This window comes from Gadus macrocephalus, chromosome 20 (assembly GCF_031168955.1).
Source record: "Gadus macrocephalus chromosome 20, ASM3116895v1".
Taxonomy (NCBI): Eukaryota; Metazoa; Chordata; class Actinopteri; order Gadiformes; family Gadidae; genus Gadus; species Gadus macrocephalus.
In genome coordinates this window covers 21,794,519-21,814,738 of record NC_082401.1, presented here as the reverse complement: position 1 = coordinate 21,814,738, position 20,220 = coordinate 21,794,519, and the positions used below count along the sequence as shown (strand labels likewise).

General features: G+C 47.8%; 1 protein-coding gene across 2 annotated transcripts in view; it reads left to right on the top strand.

Annotated features, from left to right (window-relative positions):
* Positions 1–2,008: 2,008 nt before the first annotated feature.
* The window catches only part of sh3rf1 (SH3 domain containing ring finger 1), a 25,517-nt gene continuing 7,305 nt past the window's right edge, over positions 2,009–20,220 (top strand). The window contains exons 1-7 of one of the 2 annotated variants that reach the window (XM_060039936.1): positions 2,009–2,320; positions 2,401–2,456; positions 6,553–6,648; positions 12,635–12,970; positions 13,445–13,560; positions 15,381–15,551; positions 20,183–20,220. The exon at positions 20,183–20,220 is cut by the window's right edge and continues 222 nt beyond it. In XM_060039936.1, coding sequence (XP_059895919.1) covers positions 6,604–6,648; positions 12,635–12,970; positions 13,445–13,560; positions 15,381–15,551; positions 20,183–20,220 — 706 coding nt within the window. In that variant the 5' untranslated portion in view covers positions 2,009–2,320; positions 2,401–2,456; positions 6,553–6,603. The remainder of the gene's footprint in view (positions 2,321–2,400; positions 2,457–6,552; positions 6,649–12,634; positions 12,971–13,444; positions 13,561–15,380; positions 15,552–20,182) is intronic. The other variant, XM_060039935.1, reaches the window with a different exon arrangement.

Sequence of the window (20,220 nt, the reverse complement as noted above, 5' to 3'; positions counted from 1 at the left end):
GAGTCTGATTGTAAGAGCGAACAGTTTGAATAAACCTACGTGTACTGCATTACAAATACATGACTTTGAATGCAAAGCCGTAACCAATTAAAACCCTAACCTATAAACATAACCTAGGTTCACTTTACAGCCAAAACATATCAGCCACCTCCCTCACTCTGCCAATGAGGCAAAGCATTTCTTTAGGTCTGGTTTTATTACCACTTTCATAGAAATATGTAATAGTTGCTGTTTCTTACCCTTGCTTGTGTGCAATATTGGTATTCAAGATGAGCATGGAAAGTAAAAACCGTAGCTAAATTATCTCCCTTGGACATGAGTATCTGCGAAATGCTTAAAAGGAGCAATAAAAGAAGATAATTGAATGTATCAGAGCAATTCATAATGATTTGCGCTTTGCTTGTCAAGCATGTGAAATTACACAGATAAGGTCGACACACTTAAAAGTTGAAAGACTTCCAAGACTTTTTTGATGCGCCCACAGAAAATCATCATTGAGTGGCGTATCCAACCAGCTCTGTCTTGCATGGTTTCAAATGAGGAAACGTGTCCTTATAATTCTACACTGTTCTCAAATTTCTACCCAAAATATTGAACAATCTATAATAAAATAGATGCACATTCTGGCTTGCTAAAGATTGCACCATCCCAGCCCTTCCATCTCTCCTCCCAACACACACACACACACACACACACACACACACACACACACACACACACACACACACACACACACACACACACACACACACACACACACACACACACACACACACACACACACACACACACACACACACACACACACACACACACACACACAGCTCCCGTTTCATCTTGTTTTCATCCCTCAACAGTTTTGGGCTCTTTCTCTCGCCTTGCCCGCCGCTAAATGCCAGGAGGAAGGGGAAGGGGAAGTAGAGGCGGCGGCTGTAGCTGGAACGCCATCAGGATGTTCTCTGCGATGCGCGCGTAGGTGGGAGCGTGTGAGAGCAGCATCTCGGCCTATGCTGCGTGCTCATGGCTTCCGTGCACTCCCTTATCTCCCATCCACACTGGTCTGACTCCAACAGAGTACGGAGGGAGGGAGGGGGGAGGAGGGAGGGAGGAGGGGGGAGGGGGGGGAGAAGGAGACGAGGCTGGGAGGGAGGAGGGAGGGGGGGACAGAGGGAAGGTGTGGGGTTAGGGGGGGGAAGGAGGGGGAGGGAGAGAGAGGGGCAGGGAGGGGTACAGTCATTTTTGGATTGATGGATGGAGGGAGAGGGGGGAGGCAGAGACGGCGGGAGTAGGGGAGGCAGGGGGGAGGGGGTGGGGGGGGGGGGGGGGGTAGAAGGAGACAGGGCCCGGGTCGGAGAGAGTATGGGTGGGATGGAGGGAGGGTGAGACAGAGGGAAGGTGTGAAGTCAGGGAGTGATGGGGAGGGGGGGGGGGGGGTGATAAGGAGAGAGGGGCAGGGAGGGGTAAAGTCAGACATGATTGAGGATGGAAGGGGGGGGCTCAGGGAGGGACGGGGGAGTCAGGGAGGGATGAGGGAGGCATGGAAGGATTCGGAGTAGCCCCTCAGGCCTTCTCCGTGAGGTTTGATGCTCTGTGGAGCGCGGGGCGCCCGCGGCATGTTGTCCCTGGCTCCCCGGGAGGATGACACGCGCGTGTGATGCATGCACAAATATGTGCTGGCACGTACTGTGGCGCGTCGGCTCGGTGAACGATGTGGCCGTCTCTCTCGTCGCGTGCAGTTGCAAGGCTATTCCAAAGAGACCGGCGACGTCGTTGTCATCGCAAACATCCACTTTGGAAAGAACAACCGAAATAAAGCGGTTTCTTTCTTTCTTCTCGGTCCCCAATCTCCCCACGCTGTTTCGTCTCCCCTTTGTTCAACAGTCCGTTTTTTCTCCGCCGGTACTCCACTAGTATTTTTTCCTTCAGTTCTCCCTGTTGTTTGCATTCCACCTTCGCCTCGCTTTTGTGTTCGCCGCCGCCACCCCCCCCGGCGATGACTTACGTCCATCTCAACGGCAATCCCGGCTCTCTTGTCGTTTTCTAGAACGTTCCGGCGCTGCCCTGCGGCAAGGCCCTCTACTCCTACGAGGGCAAGGAGCCCGGCGACCTGCAGTTCACCAAGGGCGACATCATCATCCTGCGACGCAAGGTGGACGACAACTGGTACCACGGCGAGCTCAACGGCTGCCACGGCTTCCTGCCGGCCAGCTACATCCAGCTGCTGCGGCCGCTCAGCCAGACCCCGCCGCAGGGCCAGGCCCTGTACGACTTTGAGGTCAAAGACAAGGACCAGGACAAGGACTGTCTGGCGTTCAGCAAGGTACGCAGAGGAGGAGCGCATCGTTGGCACAAACACACACACACACACTGCAAAATAACTGCCCTGGTTTTTTTTTGCAGACATTGCACCAATTATTGGCCTCATATTGGCCGAGGCCTGCAGCCAGCACTCCATTGTGAGTCAAGTGTGTGTGGCTGGGTGGCTGAGTGGCTGAGTGGGTGGGGTGGGTTTGGAAAAGGCAGGAGCGAGGGAGTTGATGAGTGTCAGAGCTGCTGAGCAGCTCCCCCAACCCCAATTCACCACTCTCACTCTAATGAGACACCTTAGAGATTTCCCCAAAACAGGAAGCAAGGAAGGAAGTAAGGAGTGACGGAGGATGAGAGAGGACGGGCAATGCTAATTATGTAGCTTGCTTTTGCTCACCCAATTCCATTTATCAGTCTCTCTCTCTCTCTCTCTCTCTCTCTCTCTCTCTCTCTCTCTCTCTCTCTCTCTCTCTGTCTCTCCCCCTCTCTCTGTCTCTCCCCCTCTCTCTCTCTCTCTCTCTCTCTCTCTCTCTCTCTCTCTCTCTCTCTCTCTCTCTCTCTCTCTCTCTCTCTCTCTCTCTCTCTCTCTCTCTCTCTCTCTCTCTTTCTTTCTTTCTCTTTCTCTTTCTCTTTCTCTCTCTCTCTCTCGTATTCTCCTCCTTGAGAGGAGGAGGAGTATAAACAGGGATTTGTATTCGCTGGTGCTGCTCTCCACTTCAAAGCTTATCACTTGGTCCCTGCTGTTGCTGAGTCTCATTTGTGCCAGGGTGTCACTACACATGGTGTCTCTATCTCGTTCTCTATCACCCTGCATTTCTGTCTCACTCTATCACATCTCTCCCATTCTCCTGCCCTCTCCTTTCTGTGTGTGTGTGTGTGTGTGTGTTTGTGTGTCTGGCCGCATGTGTTATTTATGAAGTGGTTTGTATATATTACCTCGGCAGCATTTTGCGTGCGCAAGTGAAACGGTCAATTGATTACACTGCATTACAAAATCAGCTTGGCTTTGTAGTGGAAAAGTGGCCCTTTCTTTTATTCACCGTTGCTCACATGAAAAACACATACAGGCAACATGTTGGACCGTGCACAATTACGCAAAGATGATTGACATTTGCATGAAGCTACAAAGCTTTATATTTTTTGCCCCTCCGGCTGGTGCCAGGAACTGTACAGATGGCGGTGTCAGTTAGTCGCTGGGCCGCTTTGTCTCTGCGTCTGTGCGTGCGCCCCCTGGCCTGTCACAGCCACCACAGGGAGGCTCCGAGACACCATTTGATTCACAGAAGTTGAAGCACATGAACGACAATGATGTTTTGGTGCACATAATTGGTGTGATGCTACATACCGCGCACCCCCCCCCCCCCCCCACTGTGTCTCGCTATCATGGCATCACAAAACAGAGCACAGAACGCGCAGAACGTGCACACTCTCACACAGGGAAGGTCCACGGGATTTGGGTCGGTAGTCTAGGAAAGTAGGAGCCCTTCTTGCTTTTTTTGGCAGCAGCGCTGACAACCTGCAACACATGTACTACAGCGCCCTGTTCCGCAGCCTGCTCCGCAGCCAAGCCCACGGCTGCATCTGCTCCCAGGGCTGGCAGGCTGTTCCAGCAGGCTGGGAGGAAACAGGCTAACCTCAATAGAAGGAGTCCTACATCTCCGTGGGTCCTCTGGTTTCGGCTAATCCTGTAATTAGGGGTGCGATCACAAAATGTAGAGTGGAGTTTCCAGGGGCGGGTGGCGTTGAGTGGCGGTGGCGTTTCCAAACCCTCTGCTCCTCACTCGGGGTAATTGAAGACGCTGGTGTGGATTGGTGATAAATAGGCTCATTATAATGTGATAAAATCTCGGCCCCGGCATCGGCACATCAAATTGGTGCTGGAGTGTGTTCAGTTCGCTGAAGGAGATTCTGACGTTAGCATGGAGGGGAGGTTGAAGGCGAACCATCGTTTTTTTCTGTAAACCCACATACACTAAAGTGTGTTTGTTTGTTTGTATGCGTGTGTGTGTGTGTGTGCTTGTCTGTGTGTGTGCATGTGCACGTGTGCACATTAGACAGAGAGGGTTTCTCAAATAGAATGCAAAAGAGAGAACTAATGCACACGCATACATTTGCATGCTGTCAAACCAGTAGCCCTTTTTCCACCTTTGCTGTGTGTGTGTGTTAAGATGTGTATTTGCATGAGAGGTCATTTGTTAATGCAGGCCGTACTACACAAAGCCCTCCTGACACGAGCACGGCCCTCCTTAATGGGCCGTCGGTGACCTCCGGCTGGTGTGAGGGAATGGCAGCAAGAGGACAACACGGGGAAATGTGTTGCCCTGGCCTTGTTCACAGCAGCTTACGAGCGCCGCCAATCTCTCTTCGAATTGGAAAAAAACATTTGCAAGATGGCGCTGCAGTGAGAGATGTTTCCTCCGTCGAAACAGGCGGTGGTATTAGAGATGTAGAAAGTCTTTGTTAAAACAAACCGTAGTGGGGACACGCGGCGTTCAATCTAGATTGACGAGATAGGCGGCTGTCCAGATCGAAAACTCTTGCGGAGGACTTTTCAAGTCACTCTGAATATTATTAACTCGCTGTGATGATCCCTAGCGCTTGCCATAATTATTAACATGATTCTCCACATTATCCAGAGCGATGTAAACTGGTACTTGTTTGCTATGTCTCTGCCCGTTTTCTGAGATTGTGCAAACCTCACGTAATACAGAAGTGTTGACCTGTGAGTGGGTGTGCATACCAATCCGGGATCACCCGTTAACTGCTTCGTGTCAATGGGTTGAGCCATCGGTGAGCCCTTTCGTGCCTTTTGGTAAATATATCAGAACAATAGATTATCGAATCAATGGGAAATGGGAAATTTGCCAAAACAATGTTAGAATCCAGATATTTATCTTGCATATACAGGGCCAAAGCGTAGCCATGTTGCCGTTCAACCCTCACGTTTGTCCAATAGGGCTGAATACACCACGGTGGAAGTTCATTCAGCAAGTAATTCATGGTATATTTTAGTCATTGATTCAGAGGAGCTGTGCACTCACTTTGCATCAATGTGGGGTATAACATCTGTGGGAATGATATACTGGTTCTACTTGTACATGAAGCTTTTTGATCCATAGCTATTTGGTGTACATATTTATTCATGTATGAAATATATATATGACTGGCAGTTACTGGAGTCCATCAGAAATGTCTGTTAAGTATATATTTTAAGTATTAAGTACATGAAGTATATACCAATCCTATTGCATCTCAGTGAGGCAATGCCTTACAATCTCTCTCTCTCTCTCTCTCTCTCTCTCTCTCTCTCTCTCTCTCTCACTCACTCACTCACTCACTCACTCACTCACTCACTCACTCACTCACTCACTCACTCACTCACTCACTCACTCACTCACTCACTCACTCACTCACTCACTCACTCACTCACTCACTCACTCACCACTCACTCACTCACTCACTCACTCACTCACTCACTCTCTCTCTCACTCACTCACTCACCTCACTCACTCACTCACTCACTCACTCACTCACTCACTCACTCACTCACTCACTCACTCACTCACTCACTCACTCACTCACTCACTCACTCACTCACTCACTCACTCACTCACTCACTCACTCACTCACTCACTCACTCACTCACTCACTCACTCACTCACTCACTCACTCACTCACTCACTCACTCACTCACTCACTCACTCACTCACTCACTCACTCACTCACTCACTCACTCACTCACTCACTCACTCACTCACTCTCACTCACTCTCTCTCTTCCCCTCTCACACACTCTCTCTCTCTCTCTCTCTCTCTCTCTCTCTCCGGCTCTTTCTCTCTCTCTCTCTCTCTCTCTCTCTCTCTCTCTCTCTCTCTCTCTCTCTCTCTCCGGCTCTTTCTCTCTCTCTCTCTCTCTCTCTCTTCTCTCTCTCTCTCTCTCTCTCTCTCTCTCTCTCCCCTTCTAAATATCTCTCTCTCTCTCTCTCTCTCTCTCTCTCTCTCTCTCCCTCTCGCTCTCTCTCTCTCTCTCTCTCTCTCTCTCTCTCTCTCTCTCTCTCTCTCTCTCTCCCTCTCCCTCTCCCTCTCCCTCTCTCTCTCTCTCTCTCTCTCTCTCTCTCTCTCTCTCTCTCCCCCTCTCTCTCTCTCTCTCTCTCTCTCTCTCTCTCTCTCTCTCCGGCTCTCTGTCGTTGCAGTGCGGGTCAGGTGTCTCCCTTGCTTGTATGTAATGACACTCTTTCTTTCCCAGGATGAGGTGTTGACGGTAATACGGCGAGTGGACGAGAACTGGGCAGAGGGCATGTTGGGGGACAAGATTGGCATCTTCCCTATTCTCTATGTGGAGGTACGTGCAGTCGCACGCACACACGCACACCCATACACACAATACAAATGAACTCACAGCACACCTCAACATAATCACTCCTTCACACATACGCTATCTCTCCCTCACACTCACTAGTTCACACACACATGCACAGACACACACACATGCACCCTCCCTCTGGGTGTGAAGGAACATTCTTATCACTGCAAAGGGCATCGTGGATTACTCGTCATCGGTGGATGTGTAAATGATTTGCGCGCGTGAACTCCAGTTCCCGTTGGGTGAGGTCGCTCCACCATCCATGAAAGACTGTGGTAGCGCCGGCTGCAGCCCTACAGTCGTCCCCGGAGGGCGGTTGTAGGGACGGCAGGTGAGCCGCGGGAGATGGGCGGGTGCTGCAGCTCCACCGAGACCACCCTGAACGCCGGTGCCTGGGGTTTGATCTCGATGGAGGCCTCTTCAGGGATCCAGGGGGGAGGGGGGGGGGGGGGGGTCACGGTAGAGTGAGCAGGACACTCTACCGTGCCTGCTCACTGGCGTTGAACACCACACACACTGCTCCTGCACTGTGCTGGGGGTTTGGGGCCCGCTCACACTCACAGCCTCAGTGAACGGGCCGGATCAGGAGCTCCGACACGGGGCTCGGAAAACATTGGCAGCTCGTCAATCATTTAATCAGAGACTTGGTTTGTGTGTGTGTTTAGACTGGGCTTTCTTCTGGGGGAAAACAGAGGTAGAGCTGGGAATAATCGGAGGATGTGATTATGTTATACTATAAGCTCTTGGATGGATGCTTTTATCCAAAGTCTTGTACCGTGAGGTCATCTTTTATCTTCCAGGATCTTATTTTTCTTTGAGTCACCCCGTCATTTTCTCTAGCCCAGAACATCCTTTGAATTTCTTCTTAAATTGACGCTGTAGTACAGACCGGCTTGCTAATATCTTTAGCTATTCCAGGAGGCTGAATAGGTAACGATGCTTAAGATATTTTTGTGGATGGTCCCTTACTGCAATTTTGGTCTTTCATATTTGTTTTCTTGTTCTAATTTTTTTGTTGCACGCTATTATTTCCGAACAAGGATTTTAAGGTAGTGTAATAGCCCGGTTATAATTGAGGGCTAGGTTGTTTCCAGTAAATGAGCTGCTGAGCCAAACGGCCCTCTAAGGTGAATGTGATTAAGCTATAGACTCAGGCCCTCACACACTCACACTCATGTGGGGGCCCTATTAGATAAAAACACATTAATAATTTACACCCCTCATAACCTTCGCTCAGCAGGGGTATTGTTTGTTTGTGTGTGTGTGTGTGTGTGTGTGTGTGTGTGTGTGTGTGTGTGTGTGTGTGTGTGTGTGTGTGTGTGTGTGTGTGTGTGGGCCTGTGGGCGTGTGGGCCTGTGGGCGTGTGCGTGTGCGTTATGTGTGGGGCCCCTGATGGTGGTTTGTCACGGTGGGTCGTTTCTATATTTTTTATTTATATATATGGTTTGTGTATACATGATCTTTGGTGGGGGTTTTCTGGTGTGTGGTTTTTTTGTATTTTGCCATGGGTCCTTGGTGTTTTTTGGCGTGGCCGTGGAAGTGTACATGTTGATTCTCTTCGGTCAGCTGTGCACTGCTCAACCAAATGATAGGGTACCAAGTGAAAGTTCCAGCTGCATTCCAGCTTTGGTTTCAGTTCTCTGGCCAAGGCATAGCTAGAGAGATAGAATTAGTGTGTGGGTGCTGCTGTGGGCGTGTGTGTGTGTGTGTGTGTGTGCGTGTGTGCGTGTGGGCATGTGTGTGTGTACGTGCGTGCGGGCGTGTGCACCTTTACCTGCTTTGCTTTTTTCCCCATGAATCTGCCTCGAGAAGGAACATGAAAGATTGCCCAAGAGATCTCATTGAACCAAAAGCAAAGTGTGAAGAATAGTTTTACTGGCACATGCACACTTAAAGAAACACCTACTCACACACACACACACACACACACACACACACACACACACACACACACACACACACACACACACACACACACACACACACACGGTTGCTTTCCACTCTGCATCCCGCTCTCTGTTTTAATGAATGGTGGGAGTAAATGGCCGACCTCTGGGAGCTGTCTGTAAAATGAGTGTTGTTGTCTACGTAGAGAGAGTTGTGTTGCTGATGTTGATCTCAATAACTCCGCTATTAGTTGTTTATAGTGTCTGGGCTCGTTAATCAAATCAGCAGCTTCAGGTTTCACTTTGTAAGCCAGAAGCAAGTCGGCATAGCATTTGGTGTTAAATCATCACCATGTAGATTTTGTAGAACTCCACATTAACATAAAACGCGGTTGGCGGTGGTATGCATTGAAACTAACCCTTTGGCACTATCCTTTCCTATCTCCTTGTATTATATCTTATCGCAACCGCCAGTGATGAAGGATAACTGTGAAGATATGTATAAACTGTTTCTAATTAAGTGTGTGTGTTTCATGTCATCTGGTGTCAGAAAAAACACCAATGAAGAAGTAGATTAATAGATTCTAATCTATTTCTAAACTATAGCCTTAAGGACACAGAGCAACACATGGAGAAGGAAAACAGTGTGTGAGCAGAGGCCCGGTGTGTGAGTCATGAGTGGAACTCGCAGATGCACAGAGTAAAGGTCTCTCTGGGGTTATTTCTAGGAATACCCAATTGGATTGGATTAGAACATTCCCAGTAGTGTAGCTAATGAGTGAAATGAAGTGTGGGATGAGGCAAAAAAAAAAGGGACTGCAGGGAAGTGGAAGTGAGGTCTCATGCTGGCAGCCCCTAAAAGTGCACAGTCAGAGAAGAGCCAACGTGTTGCACAAGTTATGCAAGGAAAAAGAATAGAAGAAACCCGAAGGGTTTTGACGTTTTCAACATTTAAGTTGAAAGTGCCAATTTCTTGTTCAGACCTGGGCTTCAAGTGTCCCTGAGCATCCCTGAGTGATCCGGTCACAACCAAAGCTAGCAGCCTAATATGTGGATGTGAGTAAGGTCTAGGACGCGTGGTGAATCGGATCACCCAAGTCCCCATGAAGGACTGAAGACGACATTGTCAGTTTAATGCTGACACATACCTTTGATAAAGGACCTTCATCAAAATTTTCATTCAATTGTTTTCACCCCATTGTGCTGATACTCTAATGTCTTCTGTGTGAAACGGTGAAGTCTTTGCTTTTTGTTAACTTTAAAAAAAAAAAAGCGAGAATATTCACATTCACTCAAAGTCACAATCTGCAAGATTGCGCCCCTTCCAGTGAGTAGGCAGGAGGCTTTCAGAATTCAATAGACTCAACAACAGGCTTCTGTTGAATCAAACCTCCTGTGCAAATGTGTGACGCAAAGACGCTTAGCTGGGCTGGCTGTGTGGCCTTGGTGGGAGGGGTTCTGGCAGTGTTGAGAGTAAGATTCTAGCAAACAAAGAGAGGGGTACCGAATGGACGGCATTCAGTCATTTGTAGAATAAATCCGTTATAGGATCTTGTCTTCTTAATGACAACATTATTGAAATCACTATTGATTATCAATGACTACAGATACGTCCAGGTTATTCTAAGCTACGAACTGCAACGAGTTAAATATTGTGACTTTTAATCATGTAAATAAACCCTTTTGACGCCCCCCCCCCCCCCTCCCCACAGGCTTTGCCTGTGTGTGTGTGTGTGTGTGTGTGTGTGTGTGTGTGTGTGTGTGTGTGTGTGTGTGTGTGTGTGTGTGTGTGTGTGTGTGTGTGTGTGTGTGTGTGTGTGTGTGTGTGTGTGTGTGTGTGTGTGTGTGTGTGCGTGCATCCTTTTCTTCCTTCTTTCCATAATTTATCTCTGCGGCATCAATCTATCACGCTCATTAGCATATGAGTTGGCTTTGATTACCATACCTATTAATATGAAAATGCGATATCTCAAACACTGAAGCCAGTCTGGCCTCTCCTGTACACACACCCAAAAAAAAACCTAGATACAGACAAGCACACACACGACACACAGACACACAGACACACAACCACACACACACACACACACACACACACACACACACACACACACACACACACACACACACACACACACACACACACACACACACACACACACACACACACACACACACACACACACACACACAAGCCACCACACAGACAGAATGTTGTGGCTATGCTAAACAGGGCTGATTACAATTTAAAAGTGACAGTGAAATGAGGTCCATGTGTGCAAACCAAATCACATGTTTTAACTTGTCAGGAATGTCCACCGGGGCCTCTCTCTCTTTCTCTCACGTGTGTGTGTGTGTGTGTGTGTGTGTGTGTGTATGTATGTATGTGTGTGTGCGTGTGTCTGGGGGTTTTGGTGGGGGTCCTGGGTCTTTGTTCTCTCTCTGTGTGTGTGTGTGTGTGTGTGTGTGTGTGTGTGTGTGTGTGTGTGTGTGTGTGTGTGTGTGTGTCTAGGGCGTTCATTTATAACACTAAGCCATAAGGACAGAAGGACCCCCGGTCACGTGGTCGTGACAGTGCTGTCCTTCTGGAGGGCGTGCCGCAGACAGACGCCCTCATTATCAGCCACTCCCTGTCGGACGAGGGCTAAAGAGTGGACCCTGTCTGAGAGCTGCACTCAGGCGGATGTGGTGGTGGTGGTGGGGGTGGTGGGGGTGGTGGTGGTGGTGGGGGGGGTGGGGTGGTGGGGGTGGTGGTGGGGTGGTGGGGTGGTGGTGGTGGTGGTGGTGGTGGTGGTGGTGGGGTGGTGGTGGTGGGGGGGGTGGGGTGGTGGGGGTGGTGGTGGGGGTGGTGGTGGTGGTGGGGGTGGTGGTGGGCCGGTGGGGGTGGGTGCCCACTCACCTCCATGGCAGACCTACCCTGAAGCTGGGATAGCGCCAACCCCCCCCCCCCCCAGCCCCCGGACACTGGCCACCTGCCGCCCTGCTCTCGTCCTGTCTAGCCCCCCCACACCCCCGTGGTGCCCCCCCCCCGCCCCATTGGCAGGCGGGGGGCTAGGTTTACCTCTGCGCTTTTTAATCAAAGCCGAGGCTGTCGTGCTGGGGCAGCCGATGCGCTGAGTGGATCGAAGAACACCGGCTACATTATGCATGCCGGCGGACTGCATCTCATTGTACTTTTTTCCAGTTTTGTGTGTGTGTACTGCATTGAATGGTGATATGGATCGTAGTTATATGTGTGCACGTATCCATGTAATTCATAGTATAACATTTTAGACGGTGTTTACTGCTCACAATGTGCACTTTGCAGAAGGCTTAACGTATTCCTCCAGGTCATTTCTGTGAAACCCCGCTTGAGATGATTTACAATAGAATATAAATGATGGACAAATGTAGATTAGGAGCCAAAGCATCACTTAACTGAGAACCAAACCAGTGCTTCCTTATCCTTTACTCATCTCATTCGCTATGTGGCCTCCCAGCATTTATTTTCCTCCTTCTTCTATTCCTTGAATAGCATTATCTTGCTCATCTATGATCTCGTCTGTATCCTCATCAAGAGGCTAGTCATGACTTCCTGTTTGTGAAGCCCTGGTGGAAGCGACTCATGTGTAGTTCCTCCATCGCTGGGCCGTGGCCTTTGGATGCTCAAAGATCCGTTTCCCAAGTAAGTGGGAAGATGTGATTAATAATACATATCTAAGACGATTATCCCATGTTCGGTCACGATCTCAGTGGCCAGCTCATCGCCACATTATTATATATTCTGAGAGGTCCCGTTTGCCATTTTTATTTCATTAAAAAGTGATTTGAGTTTTGAATATGAACGAGTGTTAGCCAAAAACGAGAATACTGCTATGTACCATCGTTCGGATGGTACCATTATCTAAACAATCGTACCATCGATATTTGGACCATTATGGGCCCGAATTGAATGGCCGCCATTCAATTCGGGCCCATAATGGTCCAAATATCGATGGTTGCCGCTTCTGGTTTTAAATATCCAGTGTAATGGCGGGCTTCTCATACTTTCTGCCTCCCTTCCTCTCACATCCTCATCTCTCTCTCCACTTTGTTTCCAGTTGAACGAAACCGGCAAGCAGCTGATGGAGATGGACAAGTCTGTGGTGGCCCCTGTCCCCGGGGCAAGCTCAGCCCCCTCCCAGGCTCCCGCCCCCGCCCCCGCCCCGTTGGGCCCCTGCTCCCCGGGCCCCTCCCCCGGCCCCTCCCCGTCCAATGGGAACAGTGGGTGCCACAGGCGGGGCGAAGGGAAGAAGAACGCCAAGAAGCGGCACTCGTTCACGGCCCTGTCCATCAGCCAGCGGGCGGCCCAGCTCAACAACAGCAGACACAGTATGGAGATCTCCCACCCGGTCCTCATCAGCTCCTCGGACCCCCGGGCCGCTGCACGCATACACGTATGTACACACACGCGCGCGCACGCATGCACACATGCACACATGCACGCACGCGCACACACAACCAGAAATGCAATCAAATATAAAAAAAAATAATAATCTGCTTTTAAAAGTTATTGTCTGAAATCTGAGAAAGTGTGTGTGTGTGTGTGTGTGTGTGTGTGTGTGTGTGTGTGTGTGTGTGTGTGTGTGTGTGTGTGTGTGTGTGTGTGTGTGTGTGTGTGTGTGTGTGTGTGTGTGTGTGTGTGTGTGTGTGTGTACTTTGTGTCTAATGTGTGCGTCTGTTTGTATGTGTGTGTGTGTGTGTGTGTTCGCATGAATGTGTGTTAGTTCTTTGTGTCTAATACGTGCGTTTGTTTGTGCGTATGTGTGTGTGTGTGTGTGTTCGCATGCATGTGTGTTTGTTCTCTGTGTCTAATACATGCGTTTTGTTGTTTGTGTGTCCCTCGATGTGTGTGAATGCGTGTTCTGCAGGACGTGTCCCCCGCGGGGCCTTCACCCTCGTCCGCCGGGGTGCTCGTGCCCCCCAGGGTGGCATCGGTGACCTCGGAGATGCTGGCTCACGCCAAGGTGCAGCTGCCGCTCAACATGTAAGTACAAGCCGCAATGGTGTCAGCGCATGGTCCCAATCCCCAGGCCGGGCTGCGCTGTCAGAGAGGAGCGCGCTGCTGCTGCTGCTGCTGCTGCTGCTGCTGCTGCTGCTGCTGCCAATGCTGCTGCTGCTGCCAATGCTGCCAATGCGATCCAAAGGATGGTTTGATGTCCTTCTTTTCATGGCTAAGCCAAATGAAAATCCAATTAGTTTTGAATCGATATTGAAATCCTTTATTTTATTTATGAAGGAAACAATTCGCAGCAAACAAGCAGCCTAGCCGAGCGGGGTGCTCTTAGTTTTAATGTCGTTGCAATTAGTGTTAATTTGGATGCTTCCTGCTGTCCAGGACCAGACAGACCAAGGTCAGCTGGCTGTGTGGTGGGTGTGTGCGCGTGGGTGTGTGTGTGTGTGTGTGTGTGTGTGTGTTTTTGTGTGAGTGTGTGTCTCTCTCTACCCATCTACCTGCAGGATCTATAATGGAATACTGGAACATTTTCACCTTTAATAATATCACTCTGAAAATCGCTGTATGTTCACACACACACACACACACACACACACACACACACACACACACACACACACACACACACACACACACACACACACACACACACACACACACACACACACACACACACACACACACACACACACACACACACACACACACACACACACAATGTCAAGAGTGGGCTGTCCCGTTGATGAGGTTGGACGTTTCCATCTTGACCCCGGCAACCAGTTCTGTTGCCATGGGGAGATGGTGGCCTGCCCCCCATATCCATCCCCATCTGTTGCCATGGCAATAGCAATGCAGCACAAATATGGAGCTGAGCTTGGCAGTAAACCCCATGCATCCCTCTTGGTGACAAGACCACAAACAGCATTAAGTAAAAGCAGCGTGTTGAAATGCTCATGCATCAACTTCTTATCAACAAGATGCTAAATAAATTGCTGTTCTAAGGCATGGTTGAAGGCAGGCAGACATCATAACATATTTTCTTTAAAATGAATTCCCCATACGTATAGCGTGTTTATGGCGATATATATATGCCTACACATTTATTTGATATTATTATTATTATTATTATTATTAATTTTTTCTCATCTGAAGATTTTTGAGATTGTGTTCGCAACAGATTGGGGTTAAATATGGCATAATTTGTCTCATGCTGCAATTAAGATGGGGAAAATCAACATCTGTCTTGTAATGCATCTCCAGTGATGATTTGGATTTGAATTCTTTGCCTAAAGCAAATAACCATGTATCCAGCCTGTGCAATTCCCATCATGCTCAAGACACAGAGGCAGCCTCCACTTATCCTCCTACTAGAGGCTACCTTGGGGGCTATAATTATAAAGTTCAAGTTGAATTCTGTTATTCGACTTACTCGCTTAATCAGGGTAAGAAGTCAGCGGACTGTGTGTGTGTGTGTGTGTGTGTGTGTGTGTGTGTGTGTGTGTGTGTGTGTGTGTGTGTGTGTGTGTGTGTGTGTGTGTGTGTGTGTGTGTGAATTAATTTAGGTGACAAATGATCGCTGCCACGCGGAAAAAGATCACTTCACAATTTGAGAACAACATTTTAGTCCTTGACTGCCTCCGAAGAAATCTAAAGAAATCCTTACCAAGAACTGAATTTGTAAAAGAAAACCTGAATCAAGGCATCTTTTGAACAGGAAGAAAATGAAAAATGGGGATTCATCCCCTGCATACAATATACTTAACGCAGCTACTGAGCGCCCAGGCTGCAGGAACCTTTGTGGTTCTCCAGCCGCGGCAGGCAGGGTCCTAACAGTGTGTCCTCCGGTGCAGCTACCTGGCCCTCTATGCCTACAAGCCCCAGAAGGCCGATGAGCTGGAGCTCAGGAAGGGGGAGATGTACCGCGTGACGGAGAAGTGCCAGGACGGCTGGTTCAAGGGCACCTCGCTGCGCACCGGCGCCTCCGGTGTCTTCCCCGGGAACTACGTCACCCCCGTCTCCAGGTGACGACTCGTGGCATGATGGCAAAGCTTCTTCTTTTTTACCATTATAGTTCACCATTTACGTCAAAAAATACGTAGTTCTTTTTTATTTTAATGTTTTTTTCTCTAATTGATGTTATATATAGGCTAGGCTATGTTTATATAAATATATAGATTTATTAATCTAATATACATACGCATACCATGCTTTTTCTAAGGGTGGGTATATTCTGGATAATAATAATGAGGCTATGTAGGCTACGGGGAATTCACAACCACCTTCATGATCTGCTAGTGTCCTCTTTAAAATAAAATACAATCATTTTTTATTCCTCGGCTTTGGGGCTATAACATGCAGGGAGTGTTATATATGACCATGCAAATTGTTGAATTGTGGGTAACCGTCTTGCAAACAAACAAATCCAGAAATGAAAAACATAGCGATGGTGTAGCTTCTAGTTGCCGTTTGGGATCGTCTTCAATTACATTCATCCGAGAGACCTATAATCCAGCCAAAGAACCAAGGGAAGTGCTATCATTGTAATCATCTCCATCATCAACATCATCGCCATCATTGTCTTCATTATTTTTACGAGGATAATTCTCCTCTTTCACCACTCGGCACACGAGAAAGCCTCGACAACTTCCTCCAATTCCACATTCTGCTCTTTTTCCTCCAAATCTCCCTTCCACTGGGGCGAGAGAGGTCGAGAAAGAACGTGGGAGATGAGAGGGAAGACATGTTGAGATCAAACACCCACAGAGACAGCAGGTGTCCCTCTCTGCTGTTTCTGAATAGCGGTTTCCCAGCAGCATATCTATCACAAGACGGAGTGAGCACCACCAGGGAGAAGGAGAGTGGGTGAAGAGGGGGGGGAAATCAAATGAACGGCAATTTGTTATTTTTATGTGAGGAAACTGCGATAAAACTTTTTTTATCGCAATTACATTTCTTTCTTTCTCTCTCTCTCTCTCTCTCTCTCTCTCTCTCTCTCTCTCTCTCTCTCTCTCTCTCTCTCTCTCTCTCTCTCTCTCTCTCTCTCTCTCTCTCTCTCTCTCTCTCTCTCTCTCTCTCTCTCTCTCTCTCTCTCTCTCTCTCTCTGTGTCACCATGCCTTGTTACGTCTCCTTTTGTCTGCAGTGCAGCCCTGAAAACTCTCAATATGATAATCAGAGGCTGTCGGAGAGACACACACACTCGTAATACCAAAAACAGACACACACGCACACACACAACGAACAAAACATTGGTGGCAGAAGGATCGGTGCGATGTGTGCTTCCCTAGCATTACTGTACACACGTATTTATGCATGCATGAATATTGGCACACTCTCTTGTTCGTGTACATGCATATGCAGGTTGTTTGTGCAATTTGAAACGATAGCGGTTTGGCTGCGGTTTGGCAGTTTGCTGGTTGTACGGAACACACCAGGACGGAGACACATGCTTACTTTTAGTCCAAACAAACACACAAACACACACACACACACACACAGACGGGCACCATAAGTCTCTATGCTTGTGATGGGAAGTCGATGGGGAAACATTAAGGATGCGAGTACGGCAGAGTTCAGCGTCGATAACGACCAGCACACCGTTCTGCAATTAAGCGTTGTCGCGGTGACAGAAACATGAAGAAGGTGATGTCATCGCCATGACTGCAGGGCTCTTAAGCCTCTGAAGTCCTGGGAATCCACCGTATGATAGCGATTCTTCATGGCGACAACGCTCACCAAATTGCTCACTGTGCCGTGTCGAGCGCGTTGCTCATATGATTTTAATCACAAGTTATGGTGTCATGATGTAGTAGCCATTTGCAACAAAACACAACAGCATTGTACGTTATGTATGAATCCTTCAAAGGATGCATTTTCTTTAAGCCAGAGGAGACGTAAATAGCTCTTTGTGTGAAAGGAAAGAATCTGTCACGTTCATTGATTCCGGAAGTACATGAAGGAGTTTGAAAGCTTTTATTCGTCAGCCGTGCAGCTATTAGCAAACATCTCTGCTCGGCCTCGTTGGTACTTTTATCTCGGATTGTGACGGGATAGATTGTGATGTTCGTTCATGTTATGATTATAATTCTCCACTTGAAGTCCTTATCTGTATTAGAAGCTAAATAGCCCTTGAAACCGCATCTTGATGGATCTGTGACCGTCTATATCACTCATATCTAAATCAAGCAAAATTAACCGCTGTGTTGCAATCTGAGGGACAAACACACAATTCATTTACAGTACTCTATTTATTAAAGCCAACATCCTTGATGGTAATTACTGTTGGATTGGTACTAGGGATCCAATTCATAAAATAAAGAGAGCCGGTCTGTAAAGGAAAATAAATCAGTAATATGGTTATAATACTGTATAATACCTATCATTATGAAAACAATTGAGTTATTGTTACTGTTCTTTAAGGAGAAATACCACAACAATTCTGTAATGGATGTGGTGAGCATTACCATCTGTTCAAAGTGTCAGCTCAAACTGATAATAATTATCATAATTATCATAATAACAGACAAGCCGTTGCCCACAATGGACTTGAAAGATGTCTCTTCGTTCATCTTATGTAGCCCAGGGTGCCGACCTAGTGTCGTTAGTTGTCACTGTGAGAGCGTGTTTACATCTACAGTAAGCCCTTCATTCGGTCATGTTTGCTCTTGCTGAGCAAGGCCAACTCTCTGCCAACCCTAGCCAGTTCAGCTAGGTCACAAGGCATATGGCGTTTGGCTCGAAAACTGTTTCATGTTAAAGTACCCCCCTGCAGTTGTAACACATACATAATAGTTGTTGAATAGTAGTTCATAGAGATAGCTACAACGCCAACATTAAATGCATATCATCGCATCTCTGAGAGCTTTTTGTCGCGCCCATTGCTGTGCCAATACACCTGCAATTCACAAGGCTGAGGGAAAATAAGACGATATAAGGTGTTACATTGTGAATGCAAGACGAGACATAAATGTGTAGCAGTGGAAAGAACAGGACGATAGAAGAAATAGTAGGAGAGAATAGCAATAGGTATCCACAGATGCACTGTGAATAACTAATGAAATCATCATCGTATCTAGATCACAATAATGTACAATGAGATGAGCACCTCAGGCCAGTGCAGAACCCCTCGGCCTCGCCTGGGGTTCCTGAACCAGCCTGAGGGGGGGTTATTTAGCAACCGGCTTGCTTTACATTATCTCGCTTATTACGCGGCTGCTTGCTAAAGAGATCAGGAAAGGATTCTCTCGTTTAAGTAAGGGATAAGCATCGCGGTACTGCGTTCCCCTGTAGGGGTCTTCAAACCGCGACTAACGAAGGACATCAGGCTTTTGACGAAGAACAACTGCTGGATATAGACATGCTGTATATTTGTTGAATCATCGATTCTTCGTTGGTCAGGTATGGCATTCATTGTCGACTACAGCCTGTTGTTTCTAAAAAATAGACCTCTGCTATGACCAACAGACCATTTTTACGGACGCATCTCTCACAACCATAGAATCTACAGACAGGTTTATCTTTTTTTCTCATGCATTTTTATAGTTAGTCAAATTTACAAAAATGATTAATTTCTTCAGTAGATAGCACTTTTATAAGAGGGATGATTCAAGACCCCTTGGGTGGTGGGGTGGGGGGGGTGGGAGGGGGGTTCCTGCATCGGGGGTTTATTTCTCAATAATGACCAGCTTGCTGTACATTATCCCTTACTTAAATAGAGAATCCTTTGTTGTTAGCTAATGAGAACATCAGAGGTGGTCCGGCCTTTGATTAAGCCATGTCTGTAATTAATTTCCCAGGTGGTTGAGTGTGAAGATAGGAGTGTGTGCGCGTGTGCGTGTGTTTGTGGCGTGTGGCAAGAGATAGAGGGATGATCCAGCAGCTGGTGAGAACATCCCCCTGTGGACCGGTTTTATTTGTGGATGCAGTCAAATATATCCTTCAGATGAATCTATTGATTATGGTGCTTTTTATTTTTTCTTCATTTTATTGAATTACCTTTAGATAGCCCTCGAGTATGCTTTGGTCGCAGTGTAGCAGGAAGGACATATCACCATTATCAAGATTCAAGAAAACCATTATAGACAGGCCCTTGGTGCCTTGCTCATGGACAATTAGGTACAGGGAATTGAATAGTGTAATTTTACCGATATATAAGCAAATAGATAATAAATAAATATAAATGAATGAATATTAATAAATCCATTTGAACCTTTGTGACGTGATGGATAGTATCTGTTGTTATTGGCTCTCCCTCATTCTTCCTAATGAACCTTTGTTGTTATTATTTACGATGACGGCCTGAGTATGTGTATATCATTGTAAGTATGTGTTACTGTTTGAACTGTGGATGACTAGGTTTGTAATTACAAACTAATTACAAACGGTAAACGGACTGCATTCATATAGCGCTTTTATCCAAAACACTGTTGCCTGACATTCACCCATTCTGGCCCCCATTCCCACGCCGACGGCGGGGTCAACCATGCCAGCGCGTCAGGGTCAGGTGCTCAGGGAGACGTTGACACCGAGCGAGGAGGAGCCGGGGATCGAACTCGCGGCTCCCAGCCAACCCGCTCTGCCTCCAGAGCTACTGCCGCCCTCAAACGCAGACAATACCAAAGACAAACACCCCCTCCCTCCCCCTTCATCTCACAGGGCTCCGTATGCCGCCGGCTCCGCCCGCAGCTCCTGTA